This window comes from Grus americana, chromosome 21, assembly GCF_028858705.1.
Source record: "Grus americana isolate bGruAme1 chromosome 21, bGruAme1.mat, whole genome shotgun sequence".
Classification (NCBI taxonomy): Eukaryota; Metazoa; Chordata; class Aves; order Gruiformes; family Gruidae; genus Grus; species Grus americana.
In genome coordinates, this window is record NC_072872.1 from 2,042,466 (window position 1) to 2,069,181 (window position 26,716).

General features: G+C 47.3%; 1 protein-coding gene across 4 annotated transcripts in view; it reads left to right on the top strand.

Moving 5' to 3' along the window:
- The window catches only part of PAX7 (paired box 7), a 100,511-nt gene that overhangs the window by 68,115 nt on the left and 5,680 nt on the right, over positions 1 to 26,716 (top strand). Inside the window, exon 8 of one of the 4 annotated variants that reach the window (XM_054849703.1) lies at positions 21,091 to 21,156. The exons of the other annotated variants lie outside the window; for them this stretch is intronic. Within the exon in view, the coding sequence (XP_054705678.1) occupies positions 21,091 to 21,156 (66 nt within the window). The remainder of the gene's footprint in view (positions 1 to 21,090; positions 21,157 to 26,716) is intronic. 4 annotated transcript variants of the gene reach the window in all.

Consider the following 26,716-nt stretch of genomic DNA (forward strand, 5'->3'; position numbering starts at 1 on the left):
AACAGCACAGAAGTAGGGTCATATTGTATTCTGGGCTGCTTTCATCTCTAGCACATCTCTTCTGCCCTTTAAAATGTCTTCATGGTTTTTAGGAGGATTTTGTCCACTGCTTTGCCTCCTAAAATTTCTGCTGCCCTTTTAGATCCAGACCTGTATCTTGAATGTGTCTGACTGTTCACTGTAGCATGTTGGGGTCTTGCAAGGGGTTGTTCAAAAGCCAAAGATCATTAGTTTGTTGCAGATGGCCCCTGTCTAGCTGGAGAACATATTAAGGTATAGTTGAGTCAGGTGTTTCCTATATGTTGATAACATGTTATTTCTGAAAACTTTGAATCTTTTAACAAACCCACAGTATCACCCAGAGATTAAGAAAATTCTGGAAATACGAAGACCCAAGAGAAACTTGTTCACCATCTTACACTTGTTGCTTTAATTTTCTCAGGACTTTCGGTGGCTTTTTTTGCTCCATGAGCAAGTTCATTCCCAGTGTAATGGCAGTATCTGAAGGTTGGAATCAGATTTAACAATTTCTGGTTTATCACTGTTTCTTGATAGTGTTCCTGGAGGGATGTTTGAGGCCACAGGTCAGGCTCTGCCCACAAATTTACACTCTAAACTCAGGGACCTTCTTAGTCTGCACAACTGTAGCATGCTTTTGTTTTTCCTGACATCATCCCAGGTCTCCAGTCTCTTCCACCGTCCAGAGTAACAATTTTCTCAGCCTCATTGGGGTGGGATTAGAGAGCATCTGAATCCTTGTCAGGAGCACACTGATCCTGGCAGAAGCTGAGAAGAGCCAGCTGAGCCCTTTTTTTTTTTTTTAAATTTTATTTTATTTTGAGAAACCTGGCAATTGGGAAGGACACAATGTTAGTTGGCGAGAGGGGAGCAGGCATTGCAGTGTCTGGCTCCAGCGAGACAGCGCTCCTTCCTTCAGTGACATGGATCCCTTCTGTCTGGTTCCTTTTTTTTCTTTTTTTTTCTTTTTTTTTTGTCGGAGACACTGTGCCTATAATAAGCATTCAAAATGAGTCTTGCTGGGCCAGGAGAAGGGGAGGGGAAGAAAGAGGGGGAGGAGAGGGTGAGATTTGGGGGGGGAGGGGGAAAGGGAGGAGGGGGTTTAAATAGCAAAGAATTAGAAAAAAAAAAATCTGATGCAAATCACTAGTAGAGAGAAAATTATGTGCAATTACCCAAGCGATACTGGGCAGCCGTGCCCACCCCAACCAACAAGATCTCATTAACAAGCAGAAAATAAGATTGAAATGGTGTGTAAAAGAGCTGAAAAATGAATTTGAATGCTGCATTTGTCCACAATTACCCCCTCGTTCACACATATTTTATTGCAATTTTTTTATTATTCTTAATCTTTCCATCCCTCAAAGCAGATTGGGAACATCCTGGCATTACAGTTGCTGAGGGAGGAAGCATTAAGGATTCCCCGTTTCCCTGAAAGGAGACCCTTCTCTCACTTGAATTTTAAAGGGTTGGTTTTGGACGGATAAGGATTCATTTCTCCGGCTTATCTTAGTGTAGGAACATGTTCTTCTAATATTCTTTAACCTCTAACGCTCTTGGGTGCCACCCCACACGAGGGTTTTTCTTTAACCTTGCCTCCTGGGTTCTTCTACCTCCCTTTTCCATCTCTCCTTCCCCTTTCTCCTACCCTCCTTTTCCACTCCTGTTTTTTTTTTCCCATGTGGGCTCTGCCCGCTGCCTCCTCCACGTTCCTCCTGCAGCCCCATCTCTCTAGAGGACCACGTTTCCCTCAAATGAAGTGCCTGCCCTTCAGAAAGTGGCTGCCGTCGCTTTGCTGAGTTGCAATTATTCCTCACACCCTGTTTCTTCCTCCCCGTGACCTTCTGGCAGATTGCACACAGGATTTTTGGAGAAGGAGGTGAACACATGCTAAAATCCGTGTCCTTTTTTGCCAGGGGCATAGAAAGCGGGCATGGGAGCTCCAGGATTCTCTCCAGGAGAAACTGGCTCTGCTGAGACTGCGTTGGCGTTTTCCCTTGCTCGGTGTCAAATGCAGTGCCGTCTCCCTAAACTTTTAACCTGCATGTCCCAGGAAAGCTGGTAGTTTTTCCACTAAAGTTTCTTATTCTTTTTTTTTTTTTTAAATTTAACCAAACAAAGCCCATCTGCTCTTGTCAATTAGACGCCTCTGCTCTCAGCAACGGGAAAAGAGGAGAATGGAACATTTTTCTCGTGTGAAAATGGATACTTATTTATTTGCCTGATTCCTAATGACTCTGTTTCTGCGAGTGAAGGAGTAGGGTGGGAAGGGGAAAATTCATATCTGAGGGGCTAAAATGCTTTCTGTCAATCTTGAAGTTTCATAAGTTTCCTCGATTGATTTGGATGCTCAGGTCCCACTGAAAACTGATTAGGAACAAATAAGGCAGCATCTTAACCCTAACTCTAATGCTCTGGGTGGCCCTGACTGTGTTTATTCCTATGTGATTTCCACTCCAGATGTTGTTCTCTGTCTGTATTCCTGAGATATTAAAATATTAGAAAGACTGAAGGATTTCAGAGCAAACAGTTGGTTCTTGAGCCTTGAATTCAGTAGGAGCTTTGTCATTACCTTTGGTGGCTCCAGGATCAGCCCCTGTGGCACTGATTTGTAAACTCAAGCATCAGAAGTAGACAAATTGGAGAGAAAAGGGAATAAGGAGTAAATAGGAGAAGAAATACAGGGAAAAAACAACTGAGGAGAATGACAAGACCAATGACAGCAGGAAGAAGAAATGCAGGGCAGTGTGAAAGTGTCTGACAAGCCCCCAGACATCAGGGCAGGGAACACATATTTAAGACACCTAGGGCTAAGACACAGAAATCTGTACCCAAAAATCTTTAAATATCCTTTCCCACCCAGCCCCTGCTGCCTGCTTATAGGGTGGTGGGAGCAAAGCTGAAGCTGGGTGGGTGGAAAAGGTGTCACGAGGCTGTAATTCCTGCTGAAATCTGGACAGGGCTGGTGAAACAGTCTGAAACAGCTTTCCTCTGGGTCCTGTCTCTTTTCCACACCCAGGAGGGTAAGAGGGACTTGGCCGAAAGACACAGACTTGGAGAATTCAAATGCCCTGCTTTATGATTAATAAGGGAACTCGAGACAAGGCAGGCAGGGCAGATAGAGAAAATGAGAGATTAGCAATTAATACAGCATCCAGCCTGGTGACAGGCATTTCTGAGCGACCTCTGGCACTGAGGCGAGTGTTTTGCTGCGTGGCTCGAAGAGCTGCAATAACCTAGGGACTGGGGAGCTGGTGCTGAGCTGTGAGAGGAATCAAGGGACTGCAGCAGGGAAATGCAGCCCAGGAATGAGGGACGTGAGATAGAGGGGAAGCTTAAAAGGGAGGAATGCAATAAAAGGAATAATTAGGATTCAGAGACAGGGGCATGCGTGTGTGCTCTTGCACGCCTGTGTGTACATTCTGTGTGTGCACACCAGTGTGTGTGCCCATGTGTTGTGTGTGCCTGTTAAAATCTAGCAACGGTGTAACAGCTGTGCTCCAGCTGTGTCCTGGCTGTGAAAAGCCATCTATGATAGGAAAAATCTACAGCAACGTACTTTGCAGTGGATCAGACATTAACCCCAACCTGCCCTCCTCTTTTTTCCACAAAGAGAGGTTGTGGAAAGTGTATTAACTTCAGTGGGTGCAACAGAACAGCAGAGATACCGTGCTGGGAGAGGAGGTGGGCCAGTATATTGCAGGTATACATGGGTCCATCGCTCTCCTTGTGAGCCTCAAGCCTGCCCCAGGCCAGGAAACACTACGCTGAAGATGGGCACATGAATGTGTGTTGCTCACATAGTTCCGTGTTAGGGGGATACACCATGACCTCCAGCTTTCCCAGAGCTGATAGATGTATTTTGAAAGGGGTCATTATTCAGTACGGTTTATTTTCTGTTTGCTTTGCCATCTATGTGCACTAATGATGCAGAAAGCTGGTGTTTGCTCCCATCCCAAAGCCAGCCAGCTGCTGGGATCACTGACAGACAGGTTACAGCATCCTGGGGCCAAGGCTGCAAGCAGGACGTTTGGATCTGAGAGGACAGGGAGGACTTTGGGAGCTGTATCCGTCTCTGGAGCATCCTGGAGGGCTGCTCAGAGGAGCTGTTAGGTCCTGAAGCATCAGGAGGGGCTTATGGCGGAGACGGACCCTAAAGGGATGCTGCGCTGGTCTTTTGTGTGAGATGGAAGGGAGTTTGAGCATTGCGTCAGCTTGCAGAGCGTTCGTCTTGCCGGCACTCTTGATGGACTGCGTGCGGAGGGGGGAGCAGTATATGGCTGTGCAATATGTGCTTTAGCAGTGTGGGGTTACAAGGCTGTGCAGGGGCTTCTGTGGTGTATTGGGAGTGTGGGAACTGCAAAGGAGAGGAGATATAGCTGCGTGTGCAACAGATAAATAATGGGGGTCTGTCAGGTTGTGGGGTGCGTGCTATGCAGGGGTTTCCACCTTGCACAGCGGTGGACGCGAAGGAAGATGGCTTGGGTGCCGCAAGGCCTCCTGCTGCAAGATGCTGCTTCTCGCCTCTGTCAGACAGGCGTGCACGAGATCAATTTACAGCAGGGGCTCAAGATCAGAAATCCTAGCGGGGTCTGGGGTGTGCGAGTAGTAAACTGATCAAAGGTGCAGAGGGTCTTAGCTTGCCGCAGTAAGCTGGAGTCAGCCCTTAAGCCTATCCAGTTTGGAGATGAGGGGGATCTTATTTCAGGGAATAAGTACCTGAAAGGGAATCTTGAGCCACATAGGACAAAGGGTGGGGAGCTGCTCGCCAAGCAGATAGAGGAAAAATCACAGGAACTGCTTTGAGAGACTGAAGGGAAAGAGGCAAGGCTGACACCAAGGGGGTTGTTTTGGGGTAGGAATTCACCCACCAAGCCAGTGCAGAGCTGAAACAGGGATGTCCGAGCGGCCCTCCCGGGTGGGAGCTCTCACCATGACTCTCGGCTTCAGTGCAAAGCTTGGTCTGGGACCCATGGCTGCGTGGGGCCAAGCCTGGGATGAGGCAGGCCCTGTGGGGAGCTCACCTCTTAGTTTGGGGGAAATACCTGCGCTGCTGCATGCCCCACACCTCCCTCCAGCTGCCCTTTTGGAGGGACATTGGTGGGGGAACGCTCCTGACAGGGAATGGGGAAGAGGGAAAGCGCAGGCTGCCGTTGTCTGTCTTTCCCCTGAGATCTGGAGCGGCAGAGAGCCCCTCACAGCCTCCTCTCTCTCTGTGTCTCTCCCAGCTTTTCTTCTCCCTCTCCCTTCCCTTCTTCCTCCCTCTCCTCTCTCCTTCCATTTGATGTGGAGGAGAGCTGTCTGCCACTCGCGCGTCTGTACCGAGAAGGGATCAGAAGTTTCAGCGAGCGCTCGGCGCCTCTCCTTTGATCCATGTCCTGAGGCCTGCTTGACAGCGAAAAAAAGCATGGAGACAAAACGACTCAGTCAAAGTGATTCCTGACAACTGTCTCCATGAGATAAGGAAGCTCTCTGTGTCTTGGGTTTTTTTTTTTTTTTTAATACCGCCTCTCCGTTTCCATAAGAAGCGGAGTCACTTTAAACCAGAAGAGCCAGCCAACAGCCAAGCTGCACAGAGAACAGCCGAGCAGAGAGCGCCTGGCTGAGCTTTATCATGTTTCCTGTCTCCCTTTCCATTCCTTTCCCCCTCTTTTTCTTCTTTTTTATAAAACCCCACCTTTTTCCCATTTTTCTTTCCTTCCTTTCTAGATGCCGCTTTACCCTGCCGCCTTACACCAATGCTGCCTCTAATTATGCAGTCACAGAGAAAGCCCAGTGCATTTGTAGGTGGCCAGGACATTATTCACCTCAATCCCAACCACAGGGAAATGCCTGCCTTCCCCGCGAGGGGCTGGAGGGGAGAGAGAAAGCCCTGTACATTATCTGACAATAACCAATCCTTTTAGGGATCGGCAGCAGGCCTCATTAATAGCAAGGCATTATGCACCGCTGGCCACTTAAGTGGTCCTTAGAGCTGTTCCCCTGCTGCTGAGCCCCAGATATTTTTATTATTGTTTTATTTTTCTTGCCTAGTTCATGTCACTTAGGCAGGGAAGTGTCCCCCCCTTTCCCTTCTCGCCTCCGGGTTGCTTGCAGGAATGAGTTTGCAAGGGCTTAGCGACACTAATCCTCACTGAGGATGCAGGACTTGGCATGCGTGTTGGCACATGGGGGAGCAGGATACACGCCTTGGAAGGGGACTGTGCTTGCAACCGGGCTGTCAGGGGGGTCCCCAAACACATGGGCTCCCTCCAGGACAAATGCGATGCAAAAGGGACAGGGAAGTGACCTCACAGACTGTGATGCTGAGGGCAACCTGGCTTGGACACATGAGGTAGGACCACATAATCCAGGTGAGGAGCTGGGGGAAAGCAGATGTGGCATGGCTCACCATGCTCCTGCGCTTCCTTGTTCTCAACTTCGTAAAGCTGGAGGGGACCTGGGGTCCACCTGAGGTGACAAAGCTTGGCTTAGGCATGGGCCTAGAGAGAGGGAGATGGCTTAGTGATCCCTGGCAGGATGAGGGACCAGCCCTGTGCTCTGGCTGGCTCAGGTAATGGGGAGAGGGATCAGAGTTTGTCCCAGCGACGCAGAGCCTCTTTGCCAGGGAGTTCCTCTTCCCCTCTGCTCGTAGTAATTAGACTATTGTTGTAGCGTCTGCTCCGAAGTCAAACTCCATTAACATGCAGGATGGGGGGTGGAGGGGAGCGAGGGGGGACACATGGAGGGAGAGATTCCCTTCCCCCCAGAACTGCGCTGTGCTGCGCTGATAAACAGTAAATATCGGGGAACAGGATTTCCACATTATCTGAGCGCGGCAGAAAATCAAAATTTCAGTCTAAATCCGAGGAGACGAGGCTCATAAGCTCCTCCAGCTGATACAGACGCCGAGCCCAGCCGGCAAGGCTCAGGAGGCACAAAATAACATTTTTTCGTTAAAAAAAAAAAAAGAAGAAAAGAAAGAAAAAAGAATGAACGAGAGGGGAAAAGCAAGAAATATTTGGGGGCTGACTGGAAGAAGAGGTGGTGCAAAGCAGAGCATTGTCTGATGTTGCAACCCTTTTTTGATGAGGAAATAAATACCCGGGTGTATTGGGGAGGGGGTTGGACACTGCCCATCCAATGAACTTTCCAATTGGTGGCTCTGGCTCAGCAGAGTGGTGCTTGGGGATCGACCTGTAGGACACGAACAGCTGCTGGAGGATGATGGCAAACCTTTAATTAGCGATTAGAGTGCGCGCTGAGCACAAATCCAGCCCTGAATTAGGAGCCACATGGGGTCTCCCTGACCCTAAAAGCCAACACTGGATTCAGCAGCTCTGTTGGGAGTGTGGGTCCACCATGAAGCTTCACTAATGAAGCTCTGGGCCACGCATGCTGCTAATAGCACCTCCGTGCCCTGCTCTGGCCCGGCAGACGGGGCAGGAGCCACCCCAGGTGGGCACTAACTCCTGCCATGGGACTCAGATGCTTCAGCGAGAAGGAGGAGATGCTGAGGCAGCCTGGGAACTGCTTCCTGAGGGGGTACAAGGGCTCCCTAAAAATGAGCAGCAGTGGTGAGAGCAGGTCAGCGATGCAGGAGAGCTGGGCTGGAGGAGGTCACTGGTATTGCAGTGAAAACGGCATGTGATTCTGCCTGCTTCTGAAGGAATTTGCTCCCTTTTACTTTGCGGCATGGTTTCACGGTGCTTTCTGCTCTCCTAGGGAGCAAGGTGGTTTCAGCGCCAGATAGGGCTGATATTCCTAGGGCATTCAGTTTAGCTACTTGCTGTGTCCCAGGCATTTTTGCATTCTTGGCTGGATCCATGCTCTGTTTCCTGATCTTGCGTGTGTGTGAGACTCCATAAAAGCATTGCTTGCTGCACAATCTATAGCTCTAGGTTTTTAGCCCAGGGGAATGTGCATTTCTGTACAACACCAGAGGCTTTGAGCTCACCCTGAGACTTTTAGTCATCGCTGCTTGGAGCAACGGAGAAGAAAAAGCAGGGACCACTTGCAGAAAATGTTTTGTTGGCTTCTGTAGCAGCCACTTCTGTCCTCCTGCTCCCATCACTAGGCCATAGGCTCATTATAACTCAAAGCAAATGAATTCATCACTGTGAGCTCTCAGTCTCTGCCCAGCTCCCATGAATGTCCATTCCCCTTTCCCTACCTCACTTCTATGCCCATCTGTAAAGTGGCATCTTTTATGGAAAGAATGTTAGGGTGTATGTTCCAGCTCCAGCAAGTTTCTGGTATAAACTCTGTCCACACCATACAGATCCAGGGGCCATCGGTGGAACTGAACCCCCAATATTTAGGTTTCTTGCAGGCAAGACTTAAGGCTCTCGGTAACTTCAATGCTTGAGTGACTTCTGCTGCCAAGGAAAGGAGGGGGTTTTATTTCAGATGCGGAGGAAGCAGGTGTAACAGATGCCTGTTGGAAACATCAGAGTCTTTTAGACTGGCAAACTGACTTGTGGTTCTTAAAGTATGGGAACTTACAGGATGCTGCTGCTGGTGTAGGATGTCCCAACCCTTTGCACTGTTGGTTCAGATCTTGTTCTCTCTTCAGTACTGGGGCAGGTGGAGAGGGCTGGTTTTTGTGAAGTATTCATCCTTTCCCTTCTCACAGGTATTTACACAGATACCCCAGAAGTCCTAAAACTGAAAATTTGAAAGTCAGAACTAGTGGCATCTTTCTGGTCACGTCATCTGGGTCTGAGGTCAATGCTACCAGAGTGGCCAAGCCATTTTACATCAGCTTAGAGTCTCTTCATGCATTTTAAAGAGCAAGTGCCCCACATCTCTTTAAAAATTAAGATCTTAATCCTGTACCTTAAGATTGGTATTTCAAAATCCCTTGGCATGCATGCAGGGCTTTCTTCTGCTGTTTAGCAGAGGTAGCATTGCCTTAGGTTTCATTGTTTGAACGGTCATCAGTACAGAGTTTTGGCCCCCATTAACTACAAGAAAGGCTGATTTAACACTGAAACATGTGCTGGACCTCTAATCAGCACGCACAGATGTATCAAATATATCTCACCCAACACAAACCCCATTCAGGGGATATATAGAAAGCCATGGGGATATTTGACTCTAAATACCTCCAGTGTCTTTTACTGTCCAGCCTCTTTTACCTACAGCACTGAGCCTCAGACAGCTCTTGCTCTTGGCCTGTTGGCCAACCCATTGTGTGCTCTGGTTTTTCACATCGCATCCACATCATTACACCAGCTCTCCAGCTACAGTCTCCCAGCCATGCCAGAAGATTGCCAGTCCCCCGACCAGCTACAGCCTCTTCCTCCTTCCTCCACCACTCGTAACCCAGCTCCTCTGTCTCTTCTTGCCTGTTCCCCTTGCTTTATTTCACCCGGGGTCTCAGAGCTGTGGTCCCTGCAAGAGGGTTTCTCAAACCACTCAAGAGCCGCAGGCTTGTCTGGAGGGCAGGAGGTCAAGCACAAGCAAGTGTTTCCATTTAGTTCCAGATACCAGCCTGACAGGTGGGTGCCTCTTGATTAATTCCCAGCTCCCCTAAATGCTCCTGTCGTCATGTGCTGTGGTCCTGTTCAAGCCTAGGCAAAGTTGTGGGGGGAAAGGAGGAGAATATTGGAATGCGTTAGGTTCTCTCCATTCAGGCTCTTGCAATGGGACCATGGCCTGGAACAGTTGCAGATCTTCACCTCCAGCACTTGTCGTGCTGACAGTACTTTCAAGTAAAGATGTGTGCTTACAAAGTACAGCCAGAAACCTGCAAAGAGCCCCATTCTCCCAGCTTGGCTGCTGTGCTGCAGTTCTGAACTAACTGCATCTTCTTGCTAATCTACAGTGATGCAAAAGTCCAGCTGAGGTTGATATGCTCCAGGAAAATAAGGATTTGGGATCAAGGGAGCATCCTCATCATCTGAGCCTACTCGAGCCTTGGAGGTGGGCTCTGAAGAGGTTTGTGAGCTCTGTGTGGTGCAAAGTCTGGCCGCTGCTAAGTGCGTCAGTCAGCTTGTGTTGGTTCCTGACCAGTAACAGCTATGGTAGCATGATTTCGGTAATCTTGAAGGCAGCATAGTCACGCTGTGGTGATTCTCCCTTTCAGGCTGTCATCATTTAAAGGTAACAAAGAGAGAACATCACCCAAAGTCATTCCTCTTAACTAACACACTTCCATTAGGGTCTCAGTCATCTTACGTGCTCTATGTGATGAGTGCAGAGAGACAGGGATCTTCAGAAAATGGGTCAGACCTCAGAAAAGCTGAATCACTCTTTGTTGATGCCACAGACTATGGAGACATTTATTTTGTCCTTATTGGAACAAATCTTTTGCTAGAGTCCAAGTTTAATGAGTTCTCTTTCCTTCTCTCATTCCCTCTTTCACACACGTGGGTTTATAACTCTGTCCAGAAATGCTGGAAATCTCACCAGAATATCTCTGCACACATCCACGCTGGAGAAATTCCCAAGGTTTACGTAGCTGAGTGAATTTCAGAGAGTAGGTAAATCCCATTTACCCAATTAATGCTCTGCAAGGTCCTGCCGAAGGTTTCAGTTGAAAAGCTCAAGAGAGGGAGGTGGTTTAATGTTTGTGACAGCAGAGGACTGGAAGTCACGAGACTCACGTGCCCTGCTGCGAACTTGGTTGCCCAACCCTGGCAAACTACTTTTGTCTGCAGTGGTTTCCCCATCCATGTAACAGGGAGAGTTAGCGTGGATTGGCCATGCAGGAATGTGGAGAGGCTAAAATCACAAAGGGCTACAAAACACACTGAAGAGCAGGGAAGGACAAATCCAGCATCCCATAGGTGTTACAACCTCATGAGCAGCAAAGCATCCAGTGGTGCTGAGGTCCTAGGGAAGCAGCCAATGCCGGAGCACTATTTTTTTTTTTAATTTAAAAAAAAATCCCAACTTATTAAAATTTTGCCTGGCTGCCTCTCTTGCTTATTCAAATACTGCCAATTTCCGTGGATCTCATATCAGCTCCCAGCATCTCCCAGCCTCAGTGCTTGAGTTATATGGGAAGAGAGAGAGAGAGAGGGAAAAAAAACTGCAAGCAAAATAAAAGCTGCTATCTGACAGAATCTCTCCTGGGGATCTCAGTTATTAAAAAAAAAAAAAAAAAAAAGGGAATCATTTTTCTCATAGCTGGTGTTTGTTAAATGTGCAGGAGCCATAGGCAAATTTTTGCTAATTTTGTGCATGCTTTTATCATACTGGTGATTCACTGGCAGCTTTATCCTCTGATAAGTGGATTAGTTGTTGAGCTAAACAAAAAGGTGTTTGACAACCAGGAAGCTCTAAAGAACATATTTGTTTTCCAAATAATGGAGCTGTGTTTATTGCTCAGTGCAGTGTGGGGTGTTGTTGTGAATTTCATTAGCCAAAAGGAAAGACCTCAAAGCTTTTTTCCCTTACACAAGGCAGTGGTTCAGTAGGAGCGTCTCCCTCCTATCAGTTGCAGGTTATTTTTTTTATATGCTTTGGTCTAGTAGTTTGGCCCTGGAGTGATGCTGATTAGGGAGTGGCTAATGAGCTGTGGCGGCGTGAGAGCATGGCATCTTTTGGTGGTGGGGCTGGGCACATGCCAGCTTCATTTGGGAGTCAGCATCACAGGGCTGCTAGATGGTGAGCAGAGCCCTGTGGCTCACAATTAGACCCCAACTTGTAGGGCTGGGAGCTAAACTGAGGGCACAGAAAGATAAACTGACCGAGTGGAAGAGAATAGGGCTAAAATAATGAGCTTAACTTCACCTAAGACTTTCATCGTAATATCTGAGTATCTCATCATTCTGTGATGTGTTCCTCCGCACAGTACCATGGGGAAGGTGGTTCTGTCCAAGGCCAAGAATGGAGGTACAGGGGTTTTATCCTACCTAAATGTAATGCAGGAGCTCGAGTCTTTGTCAAGGCCCATTGCTAGCCCAAAAGGCCTCCTCTGTAAAAGTGCTTCCATGTTAGTAACTCCATATTTGTATGCAGTAGTATGTTTATTTTGAATCCTTTGGAGTCCTCCCTTCCTCCCTCCCCACTCAGACGCCCACAGCCCTTTGGCCATGTTAGCCGAGTGCCTGGGAGGTGGTGGGGCTTTTTCCTTTGGAGCTGCCGAGAGCTTGTTGACCAAGCTCTGCCTAGCCACTGGGTCACTCCCATAGCGACCACAAGCAGATTCCCTGTGAGGATCAAGAACAGGGTGCTCTCCTGGCCTCTCACCATTTTCAGCTCAGGGAATTTCCTTAAGAAAGGTGGTTTGTCTGGTAATCCTCAGTGGAAGTACTTATCCAGTCTCCTCTTCAATCCACACAGCTTAACTTCCGTTGCTTTTTGTGGCAAGGAGTCCCACAAGTTGACTCTCCACAGAGTGAAACACCGCTTCATTTGCTTTGGATTTCACCCCTGCTACATTCATTCGAGGGCTTATTCTAGAAGTGGTGGTGAATAGTCCATTGATATTCATGCTCTCTGTGTCATTCGTGATTTCTTATGCTGCCATCAAATCCCCAGAGCCTGGGGAACCAGGAACGGTGCTGACTGGTTCCAGTCCACCTTCACTAGCAATGCTGATGGTGCAGAAGCTTTTTTTTCCCCCCCTTGCTTGGGCCATGGCAGTTTTGCAGTGACCCCCTTGGAAGGAACGATGTGGATTTGTACAAGTGCATTTTGTGCTTGGGCAAGGGTTGGAGGCACCGGCTCAGGCTTATAAATCTCTGCGGATGCTACTGATAGCAGTGGGTGATGCATCTCCTGTGGAAATGATGCATCTTTTTGCATCCTGATGCCAAACTGTATGTTCTCCGGTGTCCTTTTGAAATATAGACAACCTTGGTGATAAGAAGAACATAATCCCGGTGCTTGAAACAGATAGCTCCATCCATCCTGACATTTTTAGGAGCCCACAGAGATGGAAGGATAGTCAGCCATGCCATTCCCATCCCCTCAGCTTTAATCACGCGACGGCCGGACATGAATCCAGTAAAGCTTGTTTTCACCTGGCAAGGGGCTAAAAGCAACGTACTTTTCCCTGACAGCTGACAGCAGCCCCTGGCTGGGAGGGTGATATGAAGAGGGGGCGAATGCGGTGCCATGAGAAAGCGGGGAGGACTGTGCACAGATCTGCAGTCGCTAGCAATTGCTCTCTCAGCTCTGGCATAGATGAAACGGGGGGAGAGAGGGAAGAAAGGGGGGAAAGCGGCAGTCGAAGAGCGAAAGGTCCCCAGCTGGCTGTTAGTGGCATCTGCACTCAGAGTACAGACTCCAGCTGAGAGCTATTTCACTATTTATTTACATGTAATTATTGCTATGAGGTGCAGATATTAACACTGTCAAGAGCAATTTGCCCTGACATTTTTCACTTGCTCTGTTCCCTGACGTTTGGGGTTGGTGGGATTTTTTTTTTTCTCTCTCTCTCTCTCTTCATCGCGCTGCTTCAGTTTTGGCAGAGCAGGGACCAGGTTTTTTAATCCAGTGCCCTTCGCAACTCATTAAACTTTGAAATTTAATTTTGTCCGGAGAGGAGCTGGGGTGCGGGGAGCGTCTCCCACCCCCTTCTCCCCACGCTCTCGCACCCACCACCCATCTACAGCAGTTCAAGCATTTCCACTCTAAACAAACCAAATTTACCGGTTGCCGCGTTTTCAATTGGAATGCAATCTCCAGCATTAACCTTTGCTTTCGATGCTGCATTTAAAACACACAGAAAGGTGCCCAACCGTTTATTAGGGGGAGAGCTTGAAAGCGCATGTAGAGAAAGCAAATGCAGAACAAATATTTTTTGAACTAGTGCCTAGACCAGCACAGAAATCGCAATCCATTTCAGAAGGCGGGTTAGAACCAGTGACCGTTTCCTACTTCTTTAGGCCCCATTTTTTCCCCCTTCTCTTCACTCCGCTCCTGCCTAAACCATCTGATTTCAATAGCTGGTGACACTTTAAATTAAGACTTCCGGCCTACGCTCAAGCCCTGATTTAATGAGACAGTTGTTGTATGTCATTTAATAAATACCAATTGTGCATTAGAACTTACTTGCCAAGCAGGAGCAGTGACGTGACAGGCACAACTCACCACAGCTTGCTTTTTTTCTCAGCCAATATGGTGCTTGTAATAATTTAGCATTTGTTTAATACACAATAGAGCATATTCCTCCCCGGCAGAGCTCTGCCGCCTGGTGATTCACTCTCACGTCTTATAAACCAGGAGGAAAAAGCTAGGTGTTTATCAGTCTGAAGGACTATGCTGGGGTGTGTGTGGGGAGAGAGTATGTCATGTTTATGGATGAAGTAAATGCTGAGTACATCCTCAGTGCCTGTGCATGGTGAATTTTTGGAAGGGATTAATTAATAATTCCCATTCCTCCATTTTACCTGCAACACCTTAGGCCCTTTTTTTATTCTTAGAGTTGGACCTGAGTTGGCTCCTACTCTCTTGACTTTGCAGGGGAGTAGATTCAGGAAGCTGGTGCCTTCCCCCTCTTTCTTTTTCTTCTGGGTTTGCTTTCTTGGGATGGGAGTAGAAAGAGAACCAGGCCTGAGAGGAGCCAGCCAGTCCTCAGATCTGAAATATCCGGCATTTGGGAGCTTTTGGATTTTGTTTCTTGTTTTGTGCAGAGTCTCATGCAGTGGGACATGCTCCTTGACTGCAGCACTTCAGCACAAATAAATAGCGATAGCAATGACTTCAGTTATAAATCACCAAGTCCTGTTGTGCATGTGTAATGTGCTCAGGGTGCAGCGGAAAGGACAGCTGAGATCACTGCGGATGAGGGGACGGGTTGCAGGGACATTTTTGGAAAGAGCAAAATGGTTTCATTTCATTCAACACACTCTGGAGATTGTCTTTGTCTCCCTTTATAAACAAAGGGACAAAACTATTGCAACTGGATATTTTATTTTCAATATGTTTTTGTTACAAATTGCAATGTTTTACTGCATCTTGATCTTTCCATCAAAAGTTTGTATTTGCACTTGCATCCCTCACCCATTTCCTTTCCATTTTCATTTTTGCTATTTGAAAGGCTTTCTTTTATCTAGAAGAAAAAGTTGTTTATCTTTTTAATCACATTTATTCATCACCCGTCAACCCTTTGTAAGCCATTTATAGAGGGACCTGTAGTATAATGCAGAAGCTTAGTAGTATTTTCATTACTGCCGGCTGCATGTTTAAATCTGATCAGAGCCCAGCGTGGAAACTCAGCGTTTTCTATTCTTAGTTCTTTCTCCAATGCCTCTCTACCCATCACCTGTTTTGTGTGTGGCAGTGAAACAGAGCTGATAAAACTGTTCCCACCTTTGTAAAACTTTATTATATCTTCCAGGGAAAGGCCTGTAGATACACTAAAGAATTAGCATCATACAGCACTAACGTTTTGAAGTTCTCCTCATTTCTGTGGTTAACTTATTACAAGAGAAGAGGTAACACTGTCTGGAATGAGGACATCCACCATGGCTTTGGGATGTTCAAATTCCTGCTGCTCCATAAACTTCTGAGCTTTAGCCTTTATTGGGCTCGTTTTTCCACTTGTAAGGTGAGAGGTGGCAGCTCTGCTCTGCCTTGTGCCGCTGATAAATACATTAAAGCAGGTCACAGAAATCTTTGCAGAAAGAAGATGCATTTCTGCTTTTTATGTAGGTGTGACTTTGGATAGCATGAGCTGTCCTGTTGCTTTCTTGGGGAATGTCTGAAGGGTTGGGATGCTCTCTCTGGAGTTTGGGGGGCTCAGAGCCTCCGCTCCCTGATACAGAAAGCTCCAGACTCCTGGGCCTTTTTGTGTGGACAGGAGGTTTTCCTCTCCACATAATGACCAGGGGAGAGTTAATCAGATGGGGACTTTATTACCAGTGACCCAAATGCACCCACAAAGCTCAGGCACCAGCTGGTACATACATTAACTCCGATTTTGCTTAACCTCTCTGTTTTTAAGACAGTCTTGTAGTGGGGTAGGGGTGGGAGGAGACGGGACACACAGATTTTCCGAGGATCTCTTAGGTGCTAACACTGACACACTGGTCTGAACCCAGGGCAAGGCTTAGGGCAAGTAAGACCCAAGCAGTGGTCTTGGTTTTGGGCTTCGGTCTTTCTGCTTTGCCCATGGCTGCTCTGCATCCTCCCATGCACAGCACCCCTTCCCCAGGGTCCCAAACTTTCTGCCAAGGTCCTGATTCCTCTCTAAGCCAGAGGTTGCAAACCCAACGGGGGAGAGCCATGCCCCGGGCCACTGATTCGTGCACTAAGCTCTTCCCCCGGCAGTTGTGACCGGGGGTACCGGGGTGCAGCGGGAGCGGGGAGCACGGGAGATAACCATTGATGTTGTCAATGCTGCCGGGACTTAACGTATTGTGAGATATGGCAGCTTGTTTGCACGGATGTTAACCAGCCTCTCCTGTCCCCTTCTTGTCACTGCCCAGTCCCTGCCACAGCCAATCTGTGTCCTAATCTCCATCAATTAACAAGAAACACTTTCGCCCCCTCGCTCCCCCTCACCAATACGGACACCCACCCTGAAGCCTCGGATAAAGAGGAAAGAGCCCCCCCAGCCTCGACCCTCTCCCCCTTTACTTTCCACTAACTCAGCGCAACCAATTAGGCATCTGACACCCGTACTGGCTGACAAATTGTTTCTGTCATCTGCTTTCTGTCTTTCATTAAATGAGAGACGGAGGGGGGAATTGAGAAGGGAGGGGGGGCCGGGAGATGTGATCTCCCATGCTTAGCGAGGCCAGATACATTAATTACAAAACGGCCATTTGCAGCATGAAAATGCATTAATTAAATTTATGCAATCATTATCTTTAAATAGTCATATCTTTAAAATAATCAGCCCTTCCTGAGTCTTCCCTCTCCTCCGCTAAGTATCTCTAATCCCTTTTCCACCATTTATCTCTGGATCAGCAGTGGCTTGTATGCTTTTAAACTTCTGCATGCAGGAGATGCCTTAAAAACTCTGCTCGAGTAATACAAGGGTGTGATACCTTCACTCTTCCCCTTGGCCCTGCAGCGAGGAGGACATGTGAGGGGCACAACTCAGCAAATTATAGCATGTGCCATTTTTTGGAGGCTTTTGATCAAGGTATTTTCATAAAAGAGAGCATGTAGCTCAGCCAGGAGTTGGAGGGTTAATGTATAAAGTTATTTGCTTGCATTTGTACAGGAGAGCAAGCTATGTGCTGGTTTACATACTCACTTAGTAAATGTATTGCCGTTTTTGTTTGGAACAGGTTTGATTTTAATGAGGTAACAACCCTTCCCTTTGGCGCAGACATAGCTTTTGCCAGCAGACAGTTACCTTTCATCAGTGCATCTTTTTCTTCTTAAAAATCACTTAGTTCAAGGCAGTAAATGATGTTCATAAGAAAAGCAAGGTTTGGAAATAGGCATTTTGCTGCTCTGATGCTTGAGATCGCTTCTCGGTGGCTTCATATTATAATGCTAAAAATATTTTATTTTGGAGTACCATCAGATGTAGCCAAAATCAAATTGTGCTAGACAAATAAGAAGGAAGCACAGTTAATGATGTGTTAGCCCAGGAGCTTCTACTGTTACACTTTATTGTTCAAAGACTTCACCTGTTTGTGGTGGCTACTCAAATAATCATTGCAAACGCAAACTTATCGAGGTTTGTGCCGGTCCTCAGCAGACCCCATGTGCAGGAGTGCCAAAATACCCAGGGAAGAATTAATCTCGTCCCCTGCTTAAGTAAGCACCTATAACACCACAGGAAAACTCCAGTCGAAATAGCTTTTAAAGAGCTGGAGGACTCAAAGAGGGATACGTATCTAAACTCAAATCCTTTAGGGCTTTCTTATCGCTTCTGGTTAAAGATTTTGTTCTGCTCTTTGTGTGTCTGCATCGTTTTTAATAAATCCTACATGGTTTTTTTTCCCCTATCTGTAATGCCTAGTGGGCCAACGTCCAATTAGACGGGAGCCGATGCAGTGGTATTTGGATCCAAACCTCATGTTGTGTTCAGCTAGAGTCGTGAGTTCAGGATTAAGACCAGGTAGAATTTGTGGGAGGATATGACGGTGACTGAATCCTGCCAGATTTCTCACATCTGAGGGGCAGAAATGAGCTCTGGGGTTTCAGAAGCGGAAGCAGACAGTAGCTTGGCCTGCACAGGGAAGTCCCCTTGGCAGCCCAGTGTGCCCAGCCTCCTCTTCAGGAAGTGCATTATGAAACTATAAGCTGTTGGGATCCAGCACAGCATGAACTTAGTGTAAAGGTGATTACAAATAATGAATACAAAGGGATCTTTTTTCCCTGGACCATCTCTGAAAATGGACATTTCTGGAGAGAAAGGAAAAGCTTTATTATGGAGCAAAACAGGGAAAGCAGTTGTTGAGCTAGAACAGCTTAGCTGTAAGGGTAATCCTCTACTGAAGCCAGTATTTTCAGCAAGGATCCCCACTTTTTCTCTCTCTTCTCTTCTCTTCTCTTCTCTTCTCTTCTCTTCTCTTCTCTTCTCTTCTCTCTTCTCTCTTCTCTCTTCTCTCTTCTCTCTTCTCTCTTCTCTCTTCTCTTCTCTTCTCTTCTCTTCTCTTCTCTTCTCTTCTCTTCCCTCTCCTCTCCTCTCCTCTCCTCTCCTCTCCTCTCCTCTCCTCTCCTCTCCTCTCCTCTCCTCTCCTCTTTGTTTACACTAATGCCTCCACACCAATGGACTCCACACTTCGGTGGCTAGAGCTCCATTGTCCCTGAGTTCAGATTCTGTGGGAGTTTTAGGGTTGGCAAAAGCAAGCAGCTTTGAAAATACCACACTGCTCCCTAGCAGCAGAGAGAAGTCTGAAGAAAGAGCGCATGGCACTATGTAGGGCTGCAAAAGGCATTCCCTTGAATTCAGGAGCTGTGATTTTCCTACGGGTGAGGGAAAAAGAGGTCCAGACTTTAAAAATTCATCCCTGTGGTAGCCTCAGAAGATCCAAACTGAGCTCAGATGCTCCCAGACAGGACTGGGGTCTGTGTTGTTCGTTCATTAGGGTGAGCTGAAAAGAGAAACCCTCACCTTAAAAAATGCACCAAGCCCTCCCCCGGAAAGCAGGGAACTGAGAGTGCAAGCAAACAAGCAGCAGAGGAGCTGGCAATAGGAAGAGCTTCTGATTTTCCCTTTCTTCCATTCTTTTGCCAGCTCAAGTTATTAAGTGTTTGGTGTGAGCCTAGCTACCACTGCACTTGCTGAACTTATCAGGGTTATTTCATCTCCCCATGACCTCGCTGTATTTACGATGGGAACCCTGGAGGCATTGGCTTTGCTTAACTGGTGTATCTTACACTGCAGTTAAGCTGGACCTTAACTGATTACAGCCCTTGATTGATCAGAGAAAGAGGGAGGGGAAGAGAAAGAGGAGTCCTGGAGCAGATACGCAGGACTATCAGTGCACCAAGCAGCTTCGCCTGGGGCTGGGATATGCCACTCGGGGGATTCTTTGTAGTGCAGCTCCTTTCACATTTATAGAGGCTCCCCTCCAGTCTCCAAAAAGAGAGAGATGGAGAGAGAAAAGCAAGCGAGGGGGGGCATGGAGCGGACTCAAAGGATCTCAGGAAATCTTGTTTCGAAGCAGTAAGTCAGCACCCGCACTCCATTACCAGTGTCCGCGGGGGGTTGTGATAGTGAGCGAGCACAGATCAGCTTAGCTGAGAAATGAAAAAAAAAAAAAAATAAAATGAGGGAGAGAAATGGAAAGGGAGGAGGGGAAGAGGAGACCTTTCTGGGAATTTTGGTTTGTCTTTGTTAGCCTCTGCCAGCATGGGGCTGCTGAAGAGAGGAATGACAGAAGTTTATAAAACAGTTTTAATTTGCTAGGACTTAGCTGTGCTGCGTGATCTCCCCACCCTGCCATTATTCCATCAGGTAGATGCACAGCAATAGATTTAGGGCCAATTTAGCAGGAAACCTTGGTGTGTTGTTTGTTTATTTCTTGGTGTTTTGAATCTCTCACCAAGCCCTTTTCATTCCCCGCCTGCCATCAGCACGTCCGAGCTTACCCAAGAATGGACGAGTAGGTGCAGAGTAAAAAACTCAAGTGATCACCAATCCAGCCTATTTCCAAAGCCAAACCTAACCTGAGTCCTTCTGCCAGTTTGGAAATGTTTAGGAATTGCAGTTTTCCATGGTTGTGCCTTTCTGCTTTCTCCTCCCAGATGATTTTGTGAGTTCCAAAATGCCACAAGCAAGATTCATCTTCCTGTAATTAATACTCTGTGTAAAGTTGCCCGGAGATGCTCCATATCTCAACAAAGGGATTTTTCTATAGAAACTTTCCTTTCCAATGTATTCACTTGGCCTTCACAGAGAAACATATTCATGGGGAAAACAGTATCAGGATAGATTTTGCTTGTGGTGGCTTCTATTAATGCAGTCTACTGCCTGGAAACAAGGAGGACAGGGTGGCTCGGTTTGCCAACCAGCACATTCGGGAAGCATTGACCTTCTTTTGGTTATTCTATATAAAATGTCTTAGCGATTCCAATTTAATCAGGAAAAACACTTCATGCTTAGGTAACACAAGGTGAATAATGATGTCGATGGGTGGTAAACCACAAACTGCCCCTTTTCAGAGGGGAGATGCTCAGCAGTGCATGAAAATCCGACGCCTTCAGCAGTTTCAACGTGGCAAGGCACTAGTTAGCCTTTTGGCTTGAGTCTCTCCCGTTTCTGGAAGGGGTTAGTCCATGTCTTTTGATTCTGCTTGTTAGTGAAATTGACACCCATGAAACTGGGACCCCCCTTTACCTTAAACAGCCCCACTAGCACAACATGTCTTTTTGTTTCCTCTCTGGTTATCCAGACTATTAAAAGCTTTGCCATCTGCTTTTATCTAAGTGATAGTAGAGTTTGGTGCCCTAACACCAGGGATGGTGGCTCGTATTTCTAGATCAAGCAGTTTTTAATGTAATTCCCATTCACAGTGATGCCTCCCCTCCAAATTATGGATGTATAACCCAGTGGTGCTTCTGATTTCCTTTCAGTATTTCCATTGCAAAAGAGCCCACTCCTCTTTCCCATACCATCAAGACTTAAGCAATTTCTCTTATCCTTATAGCTAAGACCTTCCCATTCTTTTGTATAGCTTAGAAACTTTTCTTTAGACCTTCTCCATAATTTGTACATCTCTACAGAAGCAGGGTGCCCAAAACAAGATGCAGTGCTCCAGGTGGAACCTCACCATAGCCTTGAACAATCAGGTAATAACCTCCCATCGCCTTTTTTCCTAATCCTCCCCTTGTGCAGCCTGCATTGGTCTGCTTTGCTGCAGCTCACCATTGCATCCCCAGCTCCATCTCATCCCCAGCATCTCCCCCAGCCCTCTCCATCATGAGTGTGTGGCAGTTTTTCATCCGTTAAGTGAACAGGGTCATTTTAGGACACAAATGCTCATCTCCATTTCACCCGCTGTGTCCTAGACCACTCCCCTATGGCGCTGAAACATCCTTCAGATGTTTTAAGTCACTGAAAGGCATTGATGATATTTCTGGGTTTATTGTTCACTGCCAAACTGTACCACTGTTCAAGCACAGGCCCGCAGTAACTGTTTCTCACCACTTTAAAGGGATCTGCTATGATCTGTCCTGTACACACCAGAAGGGATTCAGGCACATTACGCTCCATTCCCGGCTCTGCTTCTGGCACACTTTGCGTGGCCTTGGGAAAGGCATTTCAGTGGCCTCCGTATATTTTCCAGTGGAGTAGGGAAGGTTATGAAAATGAAACATCACAGCAGCCACATCAGCCCTGGAGTCCTGTAGCAGGAAGGACTTGTGAGATTGTGTTAGCTCATATTTGTTACACTGTTCTCTGTAGCGCTAGTAACGTGCTGATGGATGGATTATAAATACCTGGCTAAACGAGGTAAAGCTGGGGCAGTGGAGCATCAGATTTCTTAAACTTTAACCCACAACAAAATAGAAGTTGAGAGTTAAGTCACCTGCTCATTTATGCGGGTGAATCAGGACTGTGCTTGAAGTCAGTGAAGTTACCCTTAAAGAAGGCGACTAACATGAAGTTTGCTCCCTGGGCTCCAGAATTTAGATGGAAGTGACATTAGCTGGAAGGGACTGCAATTACCCGGATCAGACATTTCCTAGGTGCAAGAAGTGTGAAGCACTGTCTGGATCCTTGGCCTGATTGCAAAATCGAATTTAATGGGTGTACTTACTGGATTGGTTTGGCATATTGGGATACAACTCAGCTGGGTCTAGTGATTTAGAAAATATTCAAAATTAATTGCTTGGTTTTGTGAGTGGAGTGTTAGTGATTGCTACATAAGTCATTTTAGTCCTACCTAGGGGCATATTTGCATATATTTATCCTCCTTTCAAGTGAAGATCTTTGGGGAAACTGTATTTATCTCCTCCCAACTCTTTCTTCGGCTTTCAGTAGTCCTACAGTCACCTCTTCATTTTGTTTCCATTTAATGTATGTATAGAATAATCGACTCTTCCCACCAAGTGAAAATGAATCCACAGAGATCAAAAAGCATTAATATGAGGAAGGGTGCCTTCTGCAAGAGAGAAGGAAAAGATTAGCTGAACAGGCTTCAAAATAAAGATGGAAAAGATTATGCTGGGTCCCCACCAAGTAGCTAAGGACAGAGCATGACCTATCCAGAGCAGAAGCTGAATCAACCACCAAAGGCAGAGAGACCAAGCCCTTCTGGAGGAACTCGGAGCATCGTTAGCTTGGTCCATGTCATTAATAAAACTGGAAGGTCTAGCATGTTTCCCAGCACAGCCGTCAGGCCCCTGTCAGACTGCCCATTCCCTAGGAAGGGGTGTAAATCTGAAACAAAGAGAGATTTCAGCCTACAAAAACTCTTCACAACCGCGAATTTCCTAGTGCTTTTCACCTGATATTGTTTCAAATAGTCAAACTGATCACATTTCCAGCCTTTCCCAAAGAGAGAGAGTTTCTACCCATTCCTAGGAAAGCAGTACCACAGCCTCAGGAATACTACCCACTTCCAGGAGACCTTTCCTCTAGTTTTCCCTTTTCCATTTCTGCCTGGTATCCAGTTTGCATTCCTTTGGGACTACCCGGCAGCTTCTCTGGAGTTAACACCCTTCAGCTAGTTGCAGATCATTACGTCTTCCCTTTATTCGGAACTTAGCCAGGCTCAGCAGTTTCTAAATGCAGCATTTTTCTAAAGCGGCCTCTGATTTTGGATGCTTTGCGCTGTGTCAAATCGGGTGTCCAGAAATGGAGACACCACAGAATCAGGGGTCACTCTGGAAAATGCTGTCCGCAGGCTCCTGCCTCCCCATCGTTTAGTTTGCTTGGGTTTGATCTCCTTACAACACCTCTGGGTCCTCCTGCTCATGGGACCGTGTAGCAGCACTGAGCGTAGATCTAAAGCCTGCTGTGTCCAACGCCTGATGTCTCTGTCGGCTGGGTATCTTAGCAAGCCTAAAGCAAACTGATAATGCAGGGCAGGAGGCGTAGGGACTCTGAGGATGTATAGCCTGTCCGGCATGGCCTGAGCTTGTCCCGGTATGTCCTGTAGAGCTCTGGACCACAGAGACCAGCGAGGTGCAGCAGCCAGGTCTGCAGGGGAAAGGTTTTGTCATGAAACTTCTCTGCTACCCTTCCTCTCCCCTCTCTGATGTGCTCACACCCTTCTCTATCAAAGCAGTATCTCTCCCTATCACTTGTCTGCCCCTTGAGCCCTTTCTGCCCCCCCAACCCACCCAACCGTACCTCCCCCAACCCCCAAACCTGAAATCTGAAGGTCTGATTGCACAGATTGAAGGCCCTAATTGCACTTCCCTTTCCAAAGCCGTATTCGTTTATCATAAAGGGTGCACATTTCCCCTGCTACAGTTTCCACGGCCAGAGGCCCTGAGGGCCAGCTCAGAAATGGAGGGAATTAATTACATTTTTTTAACTCCCCTTCTTTTAAAGTATGGGAGAGAGTGATGAAACGTCCCGGGGGGGTAACAGGGGGGGAGCTGCAGAGATGAGGGTGGGGAGGGAGGCAGTAGCAGGAGGCGAGCGGGGGGGCTGGCTCTTTCATCCAGGAGGGTCTTTGTGCATTAACCTTGGTCTCCCCAACACATCAAGACCCCTACCCCCTCTCCCCCATGACAAATGACCTCTGGAAAGGGTAGGAACAAGGCCGAAGGCTCCTCGCACTGTGGCTGTTATTGACTTACCCCAAAGTGCAAGCCCACTCCACGCCTGTGACTGATTTGGGACAGCAGCAAAGGGAAAGGAGATGGAGAAGGGGAGAGCGCCAACTGATGAGAGGGAGGGGAAAGGGAAGGCTGTCAGTCACTCTGATGGACAAGTAGCAGATTTCCCTCCAGATAAAACCTTACAGATGTGAAGTGGGTATTGATTTTTAGTTAGTCATGATAATGCACCAAGAAGTAATAAATTATAAGAAAGCAAGGTCAAAAAGAAAAGGTAAAAGGACTTTGCATTCTTGAGGAGGGGATTTCTCCAGATGCCCCAGACTTTCCTAAGTTCAAAAGTTGCCTGGAAAATGAGTTTATCCAGCTGAAACAAGAAGTCAGATAACACAGGCCTGCCGAGGCTGGAGGGTTCGTGTAGGGTTATCGGTGCTGGGTGGCTGCATAGCAAAGAGGAAATAGAAATCTCCATTTCACTCTTGTTATTTCTAACACCTTTGTGTCCTGGGCTGGGCAAGATCCGATGCTGTCCTCTGATAAACCTGTGCAAACAGAGTCTGAGGGAGCCCAGCCCCAAATTGCCTTCAGCGTGCCTGGAAGAGGCAGATACTTCCCACCATTAGCATTGCTGAAGAGGGAACAGAGACCTTTGGGTGTCCTGGCTCAGTTGAGCCCCACAGCCTCTATCAGGGTTCATCTGCAGCACTCGACCACCCTACGTCCATGGGAGCTCCGGCAGGGATGTGCATCTCGTAGCCACCTTCCAGCATCTCCCCTCTCCAACCTCCATAGAGTTACCTATCCGTTCACCACCCCGGCATCGTCATGATGGAATATTGGCATCCTTATGTTTCACTACGGATTTCCAGAGGGACATTCAGCCCGTCTTTTTCAGAAAGAGGTCTTAGGATGGGATGAATTGTCCTTCAGAAGCATCAGTCTCTCTGTAGAGGGATTCTAGAGGATTAGCAGGGACTAGAAACTTAACTTCACATGGCTAAGGTTAGTAGAGTCCTAGCTTGAGTGACTTGCACAAGCCCTTGTGAGTCAGTAGCAGAGCTGGGATTAGAAATCAGTCCTGATTCTGACTGATTAAAGCCAATTACTGTCTTTAGTAGGATTTGCACAAGTGTCTTCTCTGGTCTCAGCTCCTCTGAATTTGAAGAGTGTGAATCTGGGTTTCATTTACCAACGTTGCTTTACATCCCTTTTTCTTTTTAAAAGGGCCTTAGCGGAAGTGTTAATATGACTTCTGCTTGCTTTAAGAGCCTTTTATTTTCTCTGAGTAATATAAAGCAGCTGACTCTTTTGGGGAGATAGCCAGGAGGGAGAGCACTACAAAACCCTCCGGTCTGTGAGTGGTTCCAGTTGCCCTTCATTTTATAGCACACGATTTCTTTTCTGCATCTGCAGGGGCTGGCGCTGCGGGCAGCACATCCACAGGCAGGCAGCACTGCCAGATCTGGACAGCTCAGGGAGGGAGAGGCGAAACAGCCCGGCTTTGCGCTGCCCGAGCTGAAGCTTTCCAAAAATAACTCATAATTCATATATCTGTGTTTTCGCACATGCAAGAAGGATGTTTATTGTTTTAAACATCTGATTCTGCTTGCAAATGAAATCCAATAATGTCTCGTGGCTGCTGTATATGCGAGTGTCCTGGATATTTGTTGGGGCAAAAGGGTGCAGGGTGTAACACCTACAGCTAAGGCGATGCTGAAGCTGTGAGATCTGTCTGCAGCCGGCGGGATCGAGGGGCAGAGAAGGAGGATTCATAGCTGAGCCAGATCAAAGTTCGTGACCCGGCTTTAGTGGAAGGTTACAAATAACTTTGCAGCTGGAAAACCTACCTTCAGGCTGCGCTCCCGTGATTTCCCCGCTGCATAAGCCTCGAGGTAGAGAGGTTTACGTTACATCCACGCAGAAAAGCATGACTGCCCTATTCTCAAATTAAGCCACTCTGTCTTGCATATTTAAATGCAATTTCCTTTCTTCATCCTCCTGTCTTTTAGTCTTTGGGCTGTTGTGGGGCAGGGAGTTCCATGGGCACTTTTTGCACAGCATTATGGCTAAACAACTTCATCTAGATACCTCGAGGCTTAATCACTGTGATTAAGAAGCTGTGCCTGGAGGGTCTGGAGAGCTGGAGGTAATTTAGGCTCTGTCTGGAGCGCTGTCTGCCCTGCAGTGTAGAGAGAGCTAAGCTAAGTTTAACTTTTGGGGACCAGTAGCAAACTGGAAGCTCAGTGCAGGCTGAAAACCCTGAAGGAGGAGAGGGTAAGTGAACGCTGTCTGAGCTCTGTGCTGCCACCACTGCGCTGCTTCTACTTAGCTTGTTCCAAGCTCGTTCCTGTGTCTCTGTACCACACTGCAGACAAACCCAGTGGTCAGGGTTAGATTGATTTTCCAGGCTTTTTAACTAACCCCCTCCCCAGTACCTCCCTACAGCCTCCCCCTCCGCGGGGGTCCAGCCACCCCTGCTCCCAAATTCCCCTCCCAGACAAATGCCTGGGAAGGATCTCAGGCCGGCTGAGTCGGGAGGTGGCATCACATCAAGAGAAAGCATCTTTGCAGGACTCCTGAGTCCTTCCGGGGGGAGGAGAAGCTTTAGAAAGCAAAG